Source organism: Acinonyx jubatus, chromosome D1, assembly GCF_027475565.1.
Source record: "Acinonyx jubatus isolate Ajub_Pintada_27869175 chromosome D1, VMU_Ajub_asm_v1.0, whole genome shotgun sequence".
NCBI lineage: Eukaryota > Metazoa > Chordata > Mammalia > Carnivora > Felidae > Acinonyx > Acinonyx jubatus.
In genome coordinates this window covers 783,794-799,849 of record NC_069390.1, presented here as the reverse complement: position 1 = coordinate 799,849, position 16,056 = coordinate 783,794, and the positions used below count along the sequence as shown (strand labels likewise).

Sequence of the window (16,056 nt, the reverse complement as noted above, 5' to 3'; positions counted from 1 at the left end):
GTCTCCGTGCTGGTGGTGGTGGTGATGGAGCCTGGGGTTGGTGTCTCCGTGCTGGTGGTGGTGGTGGTCGGGGTGGGGGTCGGGGTCTCCGTGCTGGTGGTGGTGGTGGTGGAGGCTGGGGTTGGGGTCACCATCCTGGTGGTGGTCGGGGTGGAGGTCGGGGTCTCCGTGCTGGTGGTGGTGGGGTGGAGGACGGGGTCGGGGTCTCCGTGCTGGTGTGGGCCGGGTGGGGTCGGGGTCTCCGTGCTGGTGGTGGTGGTGGTCAGGGTGGAGGTCGGGGTCTCCGTGCTGGTGGTGGTGGTCGAGGCGGGGTCGGGTCTCCGTGCAGGTGGTGGTAGTCGAGGCAGGGTCGGGGTCTCCGTGCTGGTGGTGGTGGTGGTCGGAGGCCGGGGTCGGGGTCTCCGTGCTGGTGGCGGTGGTGGTGAGCTGGGTCGGGGTCTCCGTGCTGGTGGTCGGGGAGGTCGGGTCGGGTCTCCGTGCTGGTGGTGGTGGTGGAGGCGGGTCGGGGTCCGTGCTGGGGTGGTGGTCAGGCGGGGTCGGGGTCTCCGTGTGGTGGCGGTGGTGGTGGAGGCCGGGGTCGGGGTCTCCGTGCTAGTGGCGTGGTGGTGAGGCGGGGTCGGGTCTCCGTGCTGGTGGTGGTGGTGGTCGAGGCCGGGGTCGGGGTCTCCGTGCTGGTGGCGGTGGTGGTGGAGGCTGGGTCGGGGTCTCCGTGCTGGTGGTGGTCGGGGTGGAGGTCAGGGTCGGGGTCTCCGTGCTGGTGGTGGTTGTGGTGGAGGCCGGGGTCGGGGTCTCCGTGCTAGTGGCGGTGGTGGTGGAGGCCGGGGTCGGGGTCTCCGTGCTGGTGGTGGTGGTGGTCGAGGCCGGGGTCGGGGTCTCCGTGCTGGTGGCGGTGGTGGTGGAGGCCGGGGTCGGGGTCTCCGTGCTGGTGGCGGTGGTGGTGGAGGCTGGGGTCGGGGTCTCCGTGCTGGTGGTGGTCGGGGTGGAGGTCGGGGTCGGGGTCTCCGTGCTGGTGGTGGTGGTGGTGGAGGCCGGGGTCGGGGTCTCCGTGCTGGTGGTGGTGGTGGTCAAGGCCGGGGTCGGGGTCTCCGTGCTGGTGGCGGTGGTGGTGGAGGCCGGGGTCGGGGTCTCCGTGCTGGTGGCGGTGGTGGTGGAGGCTGGGGTCGGGGTCTCCGTGCTGGTGGTGGTCGGGGTGGAGGTCGGGGTCGGGGTCTCCGTGCTGGTGGTGGTGGTGGTGGAGGCCGGGGTCGGGGTCTCCGTGCTGGTGGTGGTCGGGGTGGAGGTCAGGGTCGGGGTCTCCGTGCTGGTGGTGGTTGTGGTGGAGCCCGGGGTCGGGGTCTCCGTGCTAGTGGCGGTGGTGGTGGAGGCCGGGGTCGGGGTCTCCGTGCTGGTGGTGGTGGTGGTCGAGGCCGGGGTCGGGGTCTCCGTGCTGGTGGCGGTGGTGGTGGAGGCCGGGGTCGGGGTCTCCGTGCTGGTGGTGGTGGTGGTCGAGGCCGGGGTCGGGGTCTCCGTGCTGGTGGTGGTGGTGGTGGAGGCCGGGGTCGGGGTCTCCGTGCTAGTGGCGGTGGTGGTGGAGGCCGGGGTCGGGGTCTCCGTGCTGGTGGTGGTGGTGGTCGAGGCCGGGGTCGGGGTCTCCGTGCTGGTGGCGGTGGTGGTGGAGGCTGGGGTCGGGGTCTCCGTGCTGGTGGTGGTCGGGGTGGAGGTCGGGGTCGGGGTCTCCGTGCTGGTGGTGGTGGTGGTGGAGGCCGGGGTCGGGGTCTCCGTGCTGGTGGCGGTGGTGGTGGAGGCCGGGGTCGGGGTCTCCGTGCTGGTGGTCCTCGGGGTGGGGGTCGGGGTCTCCGTGCTGGTGGTGGTCGGGGTGGAGGTCAGGGTCGGGGTCTCCGTGCTGGTGGTGGTGGTGGTCGGGGAGGTCAGCGTGGTTACAGGGGAAGGTGTGGAGATACAGTGTGGAGGCCACGAACAGCAGTAGACGTTGATCTCATAGTTGAGGCAAAAAGGCTGGGGCATGTATCCCCCTGGCTTCTGGTTTTCATTTCTGCACACCAGCCCGACATTGATGTCGCAAGCCACGTTCTGCCCCAGCTGCCCAAGGGGGATGTCAGGGAACTTGGCGGCTCTGCAGGAGATGTTGGCCGCCCAGCCTGGTACACAGACCTCGACAGATTCGATGTCTGCCCCCGGTTTGGTGTTGTCTGGTTTCCCTGAATCCAGCCAGCCAGTCCAATTGCACTCAGGCACGCACGGAGTGGTGGTTGATCCCGGGGTAGGGGTGGTGGCGGTGGTGGTGGTGGTGGTGGTGGAGGCCGGGTCGGGGTCTCCGTGCTGGTGGTAGTCGGGGTGGGGGTGGGGTCTCCGTGCTGTGGTGGTGGTGGTGGAGGCCGGGGTCGGGGTCTCCGTGCTGGTGGTGGTCGGGGTGGTGGTTGTGGTTGAGGGGGTGGTGGTTGGGGCCGTGGTTGGGGACCCGGGACACTCATACATCGGCAGGCAACAATTGACACGTATTTCATAGTCATAACAGACCGCGAACGGCCCGTTTCCAAACTGGTCTTCGTTGAGGCAAATGAACCCTGAGGAGACATCACACTGTACCTTCTGGCCCGTCTCCTCCCAGCTGAGCTCTGGCTCCGTGGCCAACCTGCACTGGATGTCCTCGGGTTCCCTGCAGACACTGTCGAATTTCTCCCAGTCTCCCCCGGTGCTGTCCATGCTGGGGTGGTTCTCGTTGATCCAGTCGGACCAGAAGCAGCACACATCTGGGGAAGCAAATCCAGGATCGGATTGGTCACCGAGCCTGGACGCAGCTTCCAGGGAGCCCCCTGGGACTGGCATGACCACCCTCCTATCACGGCCAAAGAGCTAGGGTGTTGTCAGCTCAGAGAGTGTGGCCCGGCTCCGCTTCCTCCCTCCTCCTGCAGCTCCACACTGAGCCCCAGGGAAGGAAGAGCCCCTCACGCCACACCTGGGTGACAGCCCGACCCCCGGGCTGCAGCCCTCTGCCCCTCCCTTGGCTGTTTTCAAATCCTGATGTCCCCCTGAAAACAATTAGCATGGACAGGGTCAGCCATGCCAATGAGAAAGCCCACGGGAAGGGGCTCGGTCTGGACGCTTGAACAACAGTGTCACCCCGAGCCGCTCCTTCCCCCGTGCGTCAGCCAGGCACCCGTGAGTCCCAGGGGGTCATGCCACCCAAAGCACCCTCTCTGGTGAAGTGAGCAGCACGGGCCACGGCCCCACATCCGCATCTCCTGGGCAGTTCCCGGAGCAGCTCCGGGTGCCCTGCCCCCCACACCCACCCGCCTCGGGGACACTGCCCACACAACTTACTGGGAGTGGTTGAGGACGGGGTCGTTGAGGAGATGGTCGTTGCTGCACAAGAGCCAGAAAGGAAAGGAGGCTGTCACTAGAGATTTTGACACCTTTAAAACTCTTTTATAATTTTTACAAGTCCCTTTTTCCCGTGGCTCCCACACCCCCGTGGCTCGTCCGGTGACGGCTACCACCTCAGTGAGAACAATCATGGGGGGATTTAAGGACCTTCCTCTGCTTCTCTAAGCCTCAGGGGTATTTTCTTGCTGGTTCGGGAAGTGTTCCTAGGTCACCTTCACTGCGGTCTGGGCTCAGGGATGTGGTCCTGATGCCACATCTCAACTCGGCAGGCCAGGGGCCCCGGTGACGTCCCCCGAACGGAGACGCCTGTGAGCTGCGTGCACCCCCCCCCCATTTCAGCTGGGCCCGGGGCCTCACCTGTGCTGGGGATGGGGGTGGGGGTGGTGCTCGTGGTGCTGGTGACGGGGGTGGTGGAGGGCGGCAAGGAGGACGAGGGAGGCGAGATAGGCTGGCAGATGTTGAAGTGTTTCTCCACCGTCCCGTTGGGACCGCAGATCACCCAGTAGCAGAAAGACCCATCCTGGGTATAGTTGAGAATCTTCCCTGGGGGACGGGCGGGAGGCCAAGGTCAACATGGCAAGGACAAGACAGAGCCTCTCGAGCACCCCCTGCCCGTCCCAATCAGAGAAAGACTAGGTGTCCCCCAGCCCCGACCAGCGGCAGACCGATCTGCCACCGGGACTCCATCCCCAGAAACCCATCGGAGCGCAGAAGCCAGATGGCACAAGGGGTGACCTCGGCCCTTCATCACAGGCCTGGGGAGGCCGGTGCAAGCCAGAGCCGGCTCTGAGCCAGGAAGGGCCTCTGGGGACCGCAGGAGCAGGGGAGGGTGACACTGAGCCCCACCCCCACAGTCCAGGGACAGGCAGCTTGGTGGCTCTCCTGGGCGGGAGGGCAGCTCACCTTCTTCGGGCCGGCAGACAACTTCCGAGGAGTCGGTACACATGCTGCAAAGCAAGCACAGAGCTGCAGACCCCGAGCACACACCCCCCGCCCAGGCCCTCCCTGGTGCACCCCGGGTGCAGCTCCAAAGGAGCCTGCCCACTGGGGTCTAGCTGTGGGCCGAGGAGGACAAGCTGAGGCAGGCAAAGGCCAGACAGAGCAGGAGGATGAGAAGAGACAGGCTGGCCTGTCCCCACGTCCTGTTCCCGTGTCTATACCTGCGGGTGTGCGCCCCTGGCTGTGCGTCCACACCCACACACACGAATGTGTGGTGTGTGCGTGTAGGCATATGCTCCCGTGTGCACCTGTGCACACGAAGCCACGTCACATGTGCGCGTGCGCCCGACCTCCCCCGGGCTCCCTGCAGGGCGGACTTAGGTACCAAGACTGGCAGTCCTTGTCGGAGGGCACGGACGCTCCAGGTGGGTAACGGGTGTCCTCGACGTAGCAGCCACACTGGTCGGCCGTGACGCACTTCTTCTTGTCCTCGTCGTAGATGGGCCTGTCCTTGGGGCACCGCGGGTAGCAGCCTGGTAGGCACGGGGCACAGGGCTTGGACCGCCACGGAGGATCCCACATCCTCCAGACCCCACCGTCGTGCCCACCATGTCAGGGCCTTCTCTCCAGAAGGTTCCTCCGGGAAGTCCTAGGTCCCCCCTCGCTGGGCCCTGCACACTGCCATAGGGCCAAAGGGATGGCCAGGCCCCTCCCAGCCTCCTGGGGAGGTGGGGGAGGGCACTCCCTCCCCAGATCTGCAGGTGTCTCACCCCTTCACATCCCTAGTTCTCAACTCCAAGGCCCTGGGGAGGTTCCCCGGGACCCCTGGGTGAGACACCCGCCCGTCCTGCTTCCTTCTGCCTCTCTGCCTGGGCGGGGTCTTGGCTTTACAGCGAGGTGGGCCTGGTCCGCCCCGGACCTCAGGTCCCCAGCCCCACGGGGCCTCTCCCAGGCGACCCTGCGGGTCTGCAGAGGACCCTGTGCCTCGGCCCCCAGGGCACGCTCACCCTCCAGGTAGGACACGGAGATGTTAGAGTGGATCCCGTTGACCGTCCTGCAGGTCTCAAAGCTGCGGTTCCCACACGGCTCGTAGTGCCACTCGCACTCGTCCGGGGGGTTGTAGTAGTCACAGAAGATGGCTGTGGGGGACGCGGGGTCAGATCCAGGGAGCGCGAGGCCAGCTCCCTTCTGGCAGCCCACACGCCACCCTGGCCCCGAGCAACGGCTCTCAGGAGGAAAAGAGACTGCAAACACCCCATCCCTTGGGTGGGTAAGGAGGGCCAGCCCACCCACAGTGTGGCCCCCGCCCCAGGACAGGCGGGCACTCACGGCACAGGTCTGGCGTCCTCCAGAACACGCAGGCCCCCTCCTTCGTGCACGCCTGGGCGTAGGAGGCCACGGCAGAGCAAAAGCACTCACAGTCCCCGCCCGTGTCGCAGGAGCACGAGTCATGGACGCAGGCCTCGTAGAATGGCTTGGGGTCCACCTGGGGGAGAAGACCTCTGTGCCCTGGGCCCGCACTGCCCTCATGGGGCCGGGCCTGCCCCTGCAGCCGAGGAGCTCAGGACCCCCAGGGCAGGGCACGGTCACCCAGCACTAGCCTCCCAGGGGGCCGACAGGGGAGGTCCAGAGACCGGGGGAGGGGCCCTCCCCCCCCCCCCTCCCCCCTCCCCCCCCCCCCCCCCCCCCCACTGCCCGAAGCTTTCGTCCTTTCTCCCTCCCTGGAAGACATGAGGGCTGGGGACCCAGCTAGGGGTCTCCGGGAGGGCCTCTGGTAAAGGCCAGAAAATGGAGCTGAAGCTGGAGGAGAGGAGGCACATGGTGACCTCAGGGCGCTCCTCAGCGGGAGCAAGAAGAGCCACCCTGCGCAAGGATCCATGCCTTCCACCGCCACGGCCTCGCCTACGGCCCCGCCCACGCGCACAGCCCCGCCCAGGCCCGCCCCCACGGCCCCGCCTACCGCCCCACCCCGCCCAGGCCCGCCGCCACGGCCCCGCCCACGCACCTTGCTGTGGCAGACGGCAAAGACCCGGCTCTTGATGATACTGCACTGCTTCTCGGCCCAGGAGAGGCGGTGCGGCCTCAGGGCGCAGGGCTCCGGGGTGAAGCTCACGTCCGGGCAGGTGGGGGCCTCCTTCCAGCTGTTCCCGAAGTCCAGCTCGCTGTCCACCACCATGTGGTCCCTCGTGGTGAAGTCGTTGCTGGAGCGGCGGTCGAAGTTCCCACACAGCCCGCACACCGTGCCCTGCGGAGGCAGCAAGCCCGGGGCGTGGTGCGGCGGCTCCCGCCCGCCCGCGAGGGCGGCTCGGCCCCTCCTGCACCCCGGGGGCCCGGCAGCCGGCCGCTGCCACGCACCTCGTAGGACGGCGCCAGCTTGATGAAGACGGTGGTCCTCTTGTCCCAGATGACGATGACGCCCACGCTGGCCTCTACCACCAGGTACTGGCCCACCTCCCGCGTGGTGTAGGACACGTGGTGGCCCACGTCTCGCTGGATCACCACGCGGTGCTTGCCCTCCAGCTTCAGCTCCAGACTCTGTGCCCAGGGGAGTGGCCCTGTCACTGGGCGCCCGAAGCATCCCCTAGGGCTCGCGAGTCCCCGGCATCAGGCGGCACTCACCCCCATGAAGATTTTGATGGCCTTGGAGCAGGTGACACCCGTGGTGCCACAGGGAACATTCTCGGTGATGATGCTGAAGGAGCCCAGTGAGGAGTTCTGGCCACAGTAGTCCTGGGGACCCACGGGGGACGTGAGCCACACTGGCCCGGCCACCGCTGCCCCGGGCCCCCACCCAGCCTCAGCCCTCCTCTGGTAAGAGGGGGCCCTTAACGGCACACACAAGCCCCTCACTCCCCGGGCCCCTCACTGGGGACCCCTTCTTGCTGGGCTGAGAGTGGCTTTAGGACGTGGTGCGGGGCCACGGGCCGGGGGCAGGGCCACGCCGCTGGCCTCACCTGAGCCGCCACGTAGGAACAGTGTCCATCAAAGTCGTAGTGCTTTCCATCAAACGTGATGTAGTGGCCACTTCCGTAGATGGAGCAGGAGCCGTAGCACACGGCCTGCGTGCACGCCCAGCGGCCCCTCCGGCAGGTGCTGAGGAGAGTGGGAAGGGGGCCTGGAGGGGCCACGGGGGTGCAAGTCCCCCCACCCCTGCTCAGAGGGAGCCCGGCGGGCCGGGCGCTGTGCGGACAGCCCCGGAGCGGCTCACGAACCACACCCACACCCCCTACCCCCCGCCAGAGCTCCTGGGGCCGGGGTCAGCGGGCCACTCACCAGGTGTTGCAGTCCACCTTGATCTTGTCCCCAGGGGAGTACAGGTCCTTGTTGTGCACACAGGGACACTGCTCTTCCACGACGCAGCCGCCGCGGCCGTCATCCAGCAGCCCGTCCGGGCAAACACAGCCGCTGATGCACTCCGTCTGGTACTGCAGGGGGCCGGAGTGGCGTTCAGGGATTTGCTTCGGGGCCCAGAGGTGGCCCCGTCACTGCCGCCCCCTTTCCTGACCCTGGCAGACACCCCTTTGTCCCTTCCCCACCCACAGACCCTGGCCCTCTCTCCTCTCTCAGGCTCTGCCCTGGGCCAGGGTACAGGCAAGGGCTGCCGGCCGAGGGTCCCTAGGCTGGCCACCGTGCCCTCAGTGGGCCGGACAGGGGGCCGACCGGCCACCACCTCCCCCGCCTGGGGACAGGGAGGGCCAGTGAGGCCCGTGTGCGCGCGGGACCCAACATCCAGGTCCCGGGGCCAGTGTGGACGCCTGGGGACACCCTCCCCCCCACGGCGGCCCCCACACGCACGTGGCCGGCAGCCAGCGTCTGGCAGCTGGTGGGTCGCGGGTTCTGGATGGCCAGCGCTGTCAGGTTGTTGCAATCCACGTGGATCTTTGGGGCCTGACAGCCTGTGGGACAGAGGGGGCCGCCTCGGCTCAGTGGAGGTCGGGCTGGGGGCGGTGGGGGGGGGGGGGGGCTCAGCAGGCGGGGATGGGTGAGGGGTGGGGAGCCAGGCACACGCAGGCTACTTACGAAGGCCGATCAGCTGGATCTGAACGCACTGAAGCCTGCCGTTCCGGCAAACGCTGAGGGGAAGAGGCAGGAGGTGAACAGGCCCCTCGTGGGGGCGGGCGGGCCCGTGGGTCCCCCCATGCTCCCCAACCCCAGGCCGCCTACCATCGCTCCCCCTGCCGCAGGACCACTTCCCCGGCCTCCAGGTAGAGGCCGCGGTGATAGCAAGAGCACTTGGCCAGGGGCACACAGCGGCCCTTCTCATCCAGGAAGGTGTGGTCGGGGCAGCCGCAGCCGTCCACCGGCGCAAAGCCCTTGAGGCAGTGGGTGTCGGCCTCGGAGAGCGAGCGGCAGGTGGGCTGGCAGGTGGTCAGGTTGTACAGGAAGATCTGTGAGCTGGGGCAGGAGCCCACGTCCTTGTCTGCGGAGGCGCGGGGCAGGCGTGAGGGGCGCAGGGACGGCCCCGGCCCCCCGCCCCCCGCCCCACAGGCCGCCCCTGAGCCCCACCCCGGCCAAGGGGCCCACGAGGGCAGTCTCCCTGAGATGGCGCACGGGAACCCCGCCCCCCCCGGAACCCCGGGCCGCGGTGCTGGGCCCCGCCCTGCCAGCACGGAACAGCGGGGCTGACCCCTCCCGCCACGGGGGAACGCCAGACACCCCGCGGGGGCTGGCACTCACTGCAGACTTGCTCCCGCCACCCCCACAGCATGACGCCCTTGGTGGCGCAGGCGCGGGCGTAGGAGGACAGGGCGGCGCACATGCAGTCCTCGCTGTTCTGGCAGTTACACGTATCGTACCTGCACCTCTGGGGGAAAGTGAGGCAGGCAGTGAGCGAGGGAAGCAGCTCACACACGCACGCGCACACACACGCACTGGCTCCCACCCCGCAAGGGGCAAACCCACGCAGGCACCCCCGCGCGCACACGTGCCGACGGTCGACAGCTCCCAGGGGGAGACTCGAGGCCAAGGGTCGGGCTCGGCCCGACGCACAGAGCGCACCTTCCGGGCAAGATCGGGCGACGGGCGGTGCCCATGCAGGTCCCGCGGGTCCCACCCACCTTGTAATACTCCGAGGGGTCCACGGCTGAGTGGCACCTGCCGAAGGGGGTCTCTGTCTTCTTCAGCAGGGAGCACCAGTGCTCCGCGTAGTTGGCTGCAGAGGACGGACAGAGCCTCAGCAGGGGCGGGCCCCTCCAGCAGGTCCCCTGAGCCCCGCTGCCTGGCCGCCCAGCTGGAACCCACTCGGTCCCCTGGAGCCCAGTCCCCTCCAGCCCAATGCAAGGCCACACCCCCACGGCCACCCCACGCTCAACCTGCCCTGACCTGGTGGGTGGGAAGGCATGTGTCATGTCCCCAGACCAGCCCCTGGGCGAGGGCCACCACCCAGTGATTAGCGAGCAAGCCTGGCCCCTCCGCGGTGACTCTTGGCGGGCAGCCACCGTGGACCACCCTACCCAGCCACGCGGCAGAAAGCAGCAGCTGGGCAGGCTGGCCAGCCGGCCTCCCCCCAGCCCCACCCGGCCAACGGGTCCCGCGGGGTGTCCCGTGCACCCGGCGGGGCCGAGCCTCACCGGTCTCGATGTTGAGGGAGCAGGGGTCCTCCAGCCGGTCCAGCTTGTCGTGGCAACTCGACTGGGCCTTCCACGTGTTGGCGAAGCCGGCCCCCGTGGCCTCCACCAGCCCGCCCGCCGTCTTGAAGTCATCCCCTTCCAGGCCGTTGAAGTTCCCGCAGAGGCCTGAGGGGCCGGGACAGGGTTGGGAAGGGGCGGGGCGCCAGGGGGCAGGCCCCGAGCGAGCGGGGCCCTTGTGGGGGCGGGCCGAGGGCACCACTCACCCTGCACGCGCCCCTCGGCGGCCTGGTCCAGCGTCACAAACAGCTGCATCACGGGCACCAGCTGCACCTGCAGCCTGAGGCCGAAGGCGGTATTCACCACGACGTGGTGGGAGGATGGTTGGAAGATGGAGAAGCTGGCTGCAAGGCAGGGGGCGGGGGTCCCCTCGTCAGCAGGGGCTCTGGAGCTGCGGGGGGCTGCACTTCCTCCAGCGCCACCCCCGGCTGGGCGTCCCGTGGACCCACCAGTCATGAGGCGGGGAGGGGAGGGGGCAGGACTCACCAGTCACGTGGGGCAAGTTCACCTGCAGCTCATTCAGCAGCACGCTGCCGTCCGACTTGAAGGCCACCACCTGCGGGACAGGCAGAGGGGACGGTGGGGCTGAGAGGGGCCCTGGGGGCCCAGGGGCGCCGGGCGGGGACGGGCGGGGGCACCCACGTTCTTCTTCTTGTCGGTCAGCAGCACCGCCGTCTTCAGGCAGGTCTGCTTGTCCGTGGAGCCGCAGGGGGCCAGCTCACCCAGGAGGGCATAGGAGTCGTGGTCGCCCTGCAGGGGACAGGGACGGTGGCAGCGACCCACACAGAGCCTGATGCAGGGCCGGGAGCCAGCCGTGCCCGCTCGCCGCCCGGCCAGCTACCTTGACCAGCACGTAGTAGCAGTCCCCGTGGAAAGTGTACTTCTTCCCGTCGAAGGTGGAGATGTGGGAGCCGCCCTCCAGGGTGCAGGTGCCTGGGCAGGGCAGGTCTTTGCACACCCAGCGGCCGGCGGTGCAGACGCTGTGGGCCATGGGGCACAGGGTCAGGCTCAGCTGCCCCCTCCAGCCCACCGGCCCCTAGCCCAAGGCTCCCAGCCCAGGGCACCCAGCCCACTGGCCCCCAGCCTGCCGGCCCCCAGCGCAAGGCCCCCAGCCCACCAGCTCCCAGCCCAGGGCCCCAGACCCCAGACCCACCGGCCCCCAGCCCACCAGCTCCCAGCCTGGGGCCCCAGCCCCCAGCCCAAGGCCCCCAGCCCACCAGCTCCCAGCCCGGGACCCGGGACCCGGGACCCACCACTGCTCGCAGTCGTTGGTGATCTGCTGGCCGGGCAAGTACAGGTGCCCGTGGACCTTGCAGTGACACTGGCTGACAGGAATGCAGCCTCTGCCCGCAATGTCATCGTACACAGTGCCTGGACGGTAGGGAAGAGACGTTATCCTCGGCCAGCCTCGGAAAACCCCAGAATCCCCACAGCGGGGCTTTCTCCGGCAGGGACGCAGCCCCGGGCTGGCCTGTGATGGGGCAATCTCCCAGGTGGGGTTGCCAGCCAGGCCTCCCACCCGCAGGCCCCTCTGGTCCTTCGGGGACACCTGTGCCCCCACACATCACCCGGTCAGGGATCTGCCTTGGGAACACAGCCTCCAGACCACCTCCCTGGGGGCCTCCAGGCTCTGTGAGCAGGGCAGCGGGACAGGTGCCCTCGGGGTGATGACCAGGAAGGAGTCCTCCCACCGAGACTCCCTGAAGCCCCACTGTGTGCGCTTGGGAGGCGGTCTTCAGCTTCTGTGTCCCTTCTACCCAGTGTCAGGGAAGAAGGCACCGCCCGTCGCGTCCAGCGCCATCGCTGACCTCCTCCCACCGCCCACCCCGGTCCCAGGGCACACGGGCCTGGGCGGGCCATCTCAGGGCAGCGCCCACCCACCAGCCACCGCCCCGAGGCCTCCACAGCACACACCTTCCGGGCAAAAACAGCCGTCCATGCGGTGCTCCTCACACAGGTTGCTGATTCCCAGGTGTGAGCAGGTGTCCATGCAGGGTGAGCCGCTCTCCAGGTAAACCATGTTCCCGGGGCAGCTCTTGGCTGCAAAGGCAAAGGCAGGCCCCTGAGCGGACACGTACGCAGGGGTACAGGGGGCCCGGGGTGCGGGGGGCCGGGGTGCAGGGGGGCCGGGGTACAGGGGGCCAGAGTACAGCGGGGCCGGGGTGCAGGGGGTCCAGGGTACAACGGGCCCAGGATTCAGGGGGCCTGGGGTATAGGGGGCCTGGGGTGCAGGAGGGCCGGGGTACAGGGGGGCCGGGATGCAGGGAGGCCAGGGTACAAGGGGCCGGGGTACAGCGGGGCTGGGGTGCAGGGGGCCCAGCGTACTATGGGGCCGGGATGCAGGGGGCCCGGGATGCAGGGGGCCCGGGGTGCAGGGGGACGGGATGCAGGGGTGACGGGGTTCAGGGGGCTAGGGTACGGGGGGCCAGGGTACAAGGGGGCCGGGCTGCAGGGGGCTAGGGTACGGGGGGCTGGGGTACAAGTGGGCCCAGGTGTAGGGGGCCAGGTGCAGGGGGCCCAGGGTACAATGGGGCCGGGATTCAGGGGGCCGCGGGGCCCTCAGGGCGGGGGCCGGGATGCAGGGCACCAGGCCGCCCCGTCCCTGGACAGCCCCCGCCCTGAGGGCCCCGCGGTGCCCACGCCCCCACCCCCACCCACCCAGCGGCACCGCGGCGCTTACGGCAGAACACGGGGGTCCTCCAGGTGCCCGGCCGGCCGCCCGCGTGCGAGCACTGGCGGGAGAACTCGGCGAGGCTGCTGCAGACGCAGGAGGCGCCCAGCGGGCACCGGCAGCGGTCCTGCACGCAGGCCTGCACGTACAGCTCCAGCGGCACCAGGCCCAGGCAGTCCTCGAAGGCCGAGCCCGTCAGCAGCCTCTCGCACTCGGCGCGCTGGCAGACAGACGCGGGGGTGAGGGGATGAGGGCCGCTCCCGCCCTCCTTTTCTCCGCGACACCCCCAGATGCACCCCCCCCACCCCCGGCCTCCCTCCCGGGAACGGCTCCTCCCCCGCCAGCGACTCACGTGCTCAGAGCAGGACTCTCCCGCGGGCTCCTCCTCGGGGTCCTCGCACACCGCCCCAGGCTTTTTGATCTTCTGCATGTTCCCAAACTCGATGGCACTGAAGGACACACCTGGGGGCGCAGGCCTGTCAGCGGGGCAGCGGCAGGGACCCAGCGCCCACGCCCCGCCCGCCAGGCCCCCAAGGAGACCCTACCGTCAGAGAGGAACTCTGAATAGACGTGCAGGCCGTTGTAGTCCCCGCAGAGGCCACACGTGTGGTTCCGGAACTTACTGTCCAGCTCCAGCTGGAGGGGGAAAGGGAGGCAGGTGAGCGGGACCACGGCCAGGCTGGTCCCCAGCACCTCCCTCCGCTCGGGCGCCCGGTACGGCAGGAGGCTGGGGTCAGCCCCGGGGTGTCCTGGCACCGGGGATCGCTGAGGACCAGGACAGGGGTGGGGGGTGGGCGAAGGGCCAGCCCGCCTCCCCCCGCACCCTGGGCCCCGAGGGGCCCCCTCTGCTGCCGATCCGCTCGTGACGGGGGCCGGTCCGCTGGCCCCTGAGCTCCGCTAGGCACCCCCGGCTGTGGCGGGGGCTGCACCCACCATGAGGGAGTCTTCCCGGTTCCACATGAGGGTGAGTCCCGCGCGGGAGTAGACCTTGGTATAGACGTCGCTCTTCTCAATGAGCAGCCCGGGGCTATAGTGCGGGGTGCTGACCCTGGGGAGGGGCGCCAGGCGGGAGTCACGCGCAGGCCCACACAGTCACCCACTGCCCAGAGGGGACTGAGGCTGCACGTCCTGTGGGTGCGGTGGCCTCCGCTCCCAGTGGCCACCCTCCGGGGCAGCCGGGGCCGTGGCAGGTCAGCCCTGTCCACCTTGGCCAGCTGGCCTCCCGCCTGCCCCTGTCCCTCTTTATGCCCCTCCTCCAGGCCCCAGCTCTGTGCCCCGGGGGCCTATACACAACCCCCTGGGGAAACAAAGGGCACACCCTGCAGGAGGCTGGGCAGGAATGCGGCTTAGAGCCCATTGTTCCCGAGACAATGGGGGACAATAGCTGGGGAGGGGAGAGGGCCTCCCGCGGCCCCCCCTTGGGTAACTCGAGCCTGGGTAACAGGGGGGGCCTGGGGCCCCCAGTACAGGATGGGTGAAGCCCCTCGCACCCGTGGGGGCTCCCGGCCGGGGCCCATAGGTGTTTGCTGAATGGGTCAGTGACCCGAACTCAAACCCGACACCCTCCTAGCTGGTGGAGGGCCTCGCGGGGCCGCCCAGCCCCACTCACACGGCCCCGTTCAGCACCGCCAGCTGGCGGGTGAGGTAGATAGTGTTGTCTTTGATGTTCAGCAGGATGTAGTCGAGCTGGGGGTGAGCCCCATCTCGTCCCAGGCCCCGCTTCAGGTGCACCGCAAACTCCTTGTAGGAGTCCCTGCAGTCAGACGCGAAGTTGTAGTCGCAGAGGCCCGGGAAGCGGAAGATGTCGCCGTCGAACGTCTTATAGTGGAAGTCGCCCCAAGTGCTGCAGACGCTGTGGCCATGGTTCCGGGTCCTGCCCTCTGGGGGAGCAGGGACACACAGGGTGAGCGAGCCAGGCCCCGGGAAGCCTGTCCCGAGGCCCCGCCCCACAGCTGCCCTCTGGGGACCGTCCACGAGGCCATCCTGCAGGACTGGCCCCTGCTGGACCTTCGCCGCCCTGACCAGGGGGTCTCAGCCCCTTGAAAGGACATTTCCAGCCGCCACCCCCGTGCGCCCAGCCTGGCACCAAGTGGGATAGAGGGACTTCCCGGAGCCCAGGGCACCCTGTCCACCTGGTCCAGGGACCCCTGCCCCATCACCACCACACCCCCTCCGGCATCCCCCTGCTCCCACCGCCCCTCACCCACCAGGATGGCGTCTCTGGGTGCCCACTTTGTGTCCAGACATTTGGGGCCAACTTCCCCCCACCCCCAGCAGCTTTGTCACCCAAATGGGACGGAGACACCCCCATCCCGCGTTCCCACTCATCTCAGTCTGGAGTGACCCCTTCAGCACGTGGCCAACACCCCACTTTGCGGAAGGGCTACCTTGGCCTTGGCCCTCCAAGGGGCCCTGACACCCAGCCCCTCTCGACTGCCCCTGCCCACCCCCCCCCCCCCCGACCCGCCAGGCCCCTGGACAAAGGCCCAGCTCAGGTGTTTGCACCTGGCACCACCACCTGGCCACAGACTCTGGCCCGAAGATCACTTTCAAAGGGATGACAGGCACCCAAGACCACCTTCCCTCCTCCTTCCTTCCACCCAAAGTCGGAGGGCAGGATGCCCGACCCAAGCGGTGCACCCCAGAGGCTGGGCGGAGGAGGGCCTCCGCTCTGAGCTGCCTCGGCCGTCCTGCCTCCCAGGACACGCCACTGACCACCTTCTCACCTCTCCGGAGCTCCGCACCCCCAGCTGAGCTCAGGGCCAGGCAGACGGCCACCAGGCCGGCTAGCGGCAGCCCCATGGTGGCTCAGAAGGGTGGCGGGGGAGAGCAACTGGGGCAGGGGTCCGGGCCTTATATGGCCCAGCAGGACCGGCAGAGGCGGGGAGAGCAGGGGAGGGGCAAAGTGTGGGTGGGGCGTTTGCCAGGTTATCAGGAAAACAGCTGTGGGGGCTCCCGTGGTGTCACTTGGGAAATATTGATTCAAGTTATCTGTGGTTTATCTTTTTATTAGCTCTCAGTAAAGCCAGCCCTTCTCAGGACGCCCCAACACCCATGACCCCGGTTCCGACCAACACACACCCTCCCAGCAGCAAGCGGGACAGGGCCCACCCGGGGACGTCCTGCGCGCCCACATCCCACAGGCCCCTGGTCCTCCCGGCCCCCGCCCACCCTGTCCCACATCCCAGCAGAGCGAGGGTTGCATGAGGTGCTTCCCTGAGGGGGGCTCCCAGGGAGGCCCACTGCCCCGTGTTTGCTCCTCCCTCCCTGCTCTCCCGCTCCGGAGGCCTTGCCCCGACTGGGGCCCCGAGCCCCCCAAGGCAGGAAATGTGTGGGCTCCGGTGAGGCCCAGAGGCTGCCTCATCTCTGGGCAGACTCTGCTCCTTGGCTGGTTTCGGAGGGCGGCCCACTGGGTAACATCAGGCCCCCAGCTCC

At 68.8% G+C, this 16,056-nt stretch overlaps 1 protein-coding gene across 1 annotated transcript in view; it reads right to left on the bottom strand.

Moving 5' to 3' along the window:
* MUC2 (mucin 2, oligomeric mucus/gel-forming) overlaps window positions 1-15,476 on the bottom strand; it is a 28,217-nt gene extending 12,741 nt beyond the window's left edge. The window contains exons 1-32 of the mRNA XM_053202646.1: window positions 15,348-15,476; window positions 14,231-14,501; window positions 13,555-13,669; window positions 13,167-13,257; window positions 12,974-13,083; window positions 12,631-12,841; window positions 11,865-11,990; window positions 11,204-11,321; window positions 10,792-10,930; window positions 10,593-10,700; window positions 10,437-10,506; window positions 10,157-10,294; window positions 9,894-10,058; window positions 9,381-9,475; window positions 9,001-9,127; window positions 8,488-8,743; window positions 8,344-8,396; window positions 8,119-8,219; window positions 7,597-7,748; window positions 7,278-7,416; window positions 6,943-7,053; window positions 6,679-6,858; window positions 6,329-6,568; window positions 5,653-5,809; window positions 5,331-5,462; window positions 4,709-4,856; window positions 4,288-4,331; window positions 3,742-3,927; window positions 3,322-3,363; window positions 2,375-2,750; window positions 1,375-2,293; window positions 829-1,293 (exon numbers count right to left, since the gene is read on the bottom strand). Coding sequence (XP_053058621.1) covers window positions 829-1,293; window positions 1,375-2,293; window positions 2,375-2,750; window positions 3,322-3,363; window positions 3,742-3,927; window positions 4,288-4,331; window positions 4,709-4,856; window positions 5,331-5,462; window positions 5,653-5,809; window positions 6,329-6,568; window positions 6,679-6,858; window positions 6,943-7,053; window positions 7,278-7,416; window positions 7,597-7,748; window positions 8,119-8,219; window positions 8,344-8,396; window positions 8,488-8,743; window positions 9,001-9,127; window positions 9,381-9,475; window positions 9,894-10,058; window positions 10,157-10,294; window positions 10,437-10,506; window positions 10,593-10,700; window positions 10,792-10,930; window positions 11,204-11,321; window positions 11,865-11,990; window positions 12,631-12,841; window positions 12,974-13,083; window positions 13,167-13,257; window positions 13,555-13,669; window positions 14,231-14,501; window positions 15,348-15,423 — 5,661 coding nt within the window. The 5' untranslated portion in view covers window positions 15,424-15,476. The remainder of the gene's footprint in view (window positions 1-828; window positions 1,294-1,374; window positions 2,294-2,374; window positions 2,751-3,321; window positions 3,364-3,741; window positions 3,928-4,287; window positions 4,332-4,708; window positions 4,857-5,330; window positions 5,463-5,652; window positions 5,810-6,328; window positions 6,569-6,678; window positions 6,859-6,942; window positions 7,054-7,277; window positions 7,417-7,596; window positions 7,749-8,118; window positions 8,220-8,343; window positions 8,397-8,487; window positions 8,744-9,000; window positions 9,128-9,380; window positions 9,476-9,893; window positions 10,059-10,156; window positions 10,295-10,436; window positions 10,507-10,592; window positions 10,701-10,791; window positions 10,931-11,203; window positions 11,322-11,864; window positions 11,991-12,630; window positions 12,842-12,973; window positions 13,084-13,166; window positions 13,258-13,554; window positions 13,670-14,230; window positions 14,502-15,347) is intronic.
* Between the last annotated feature and the right edge of the window lie 580 nt (window positions 15,477-16,056).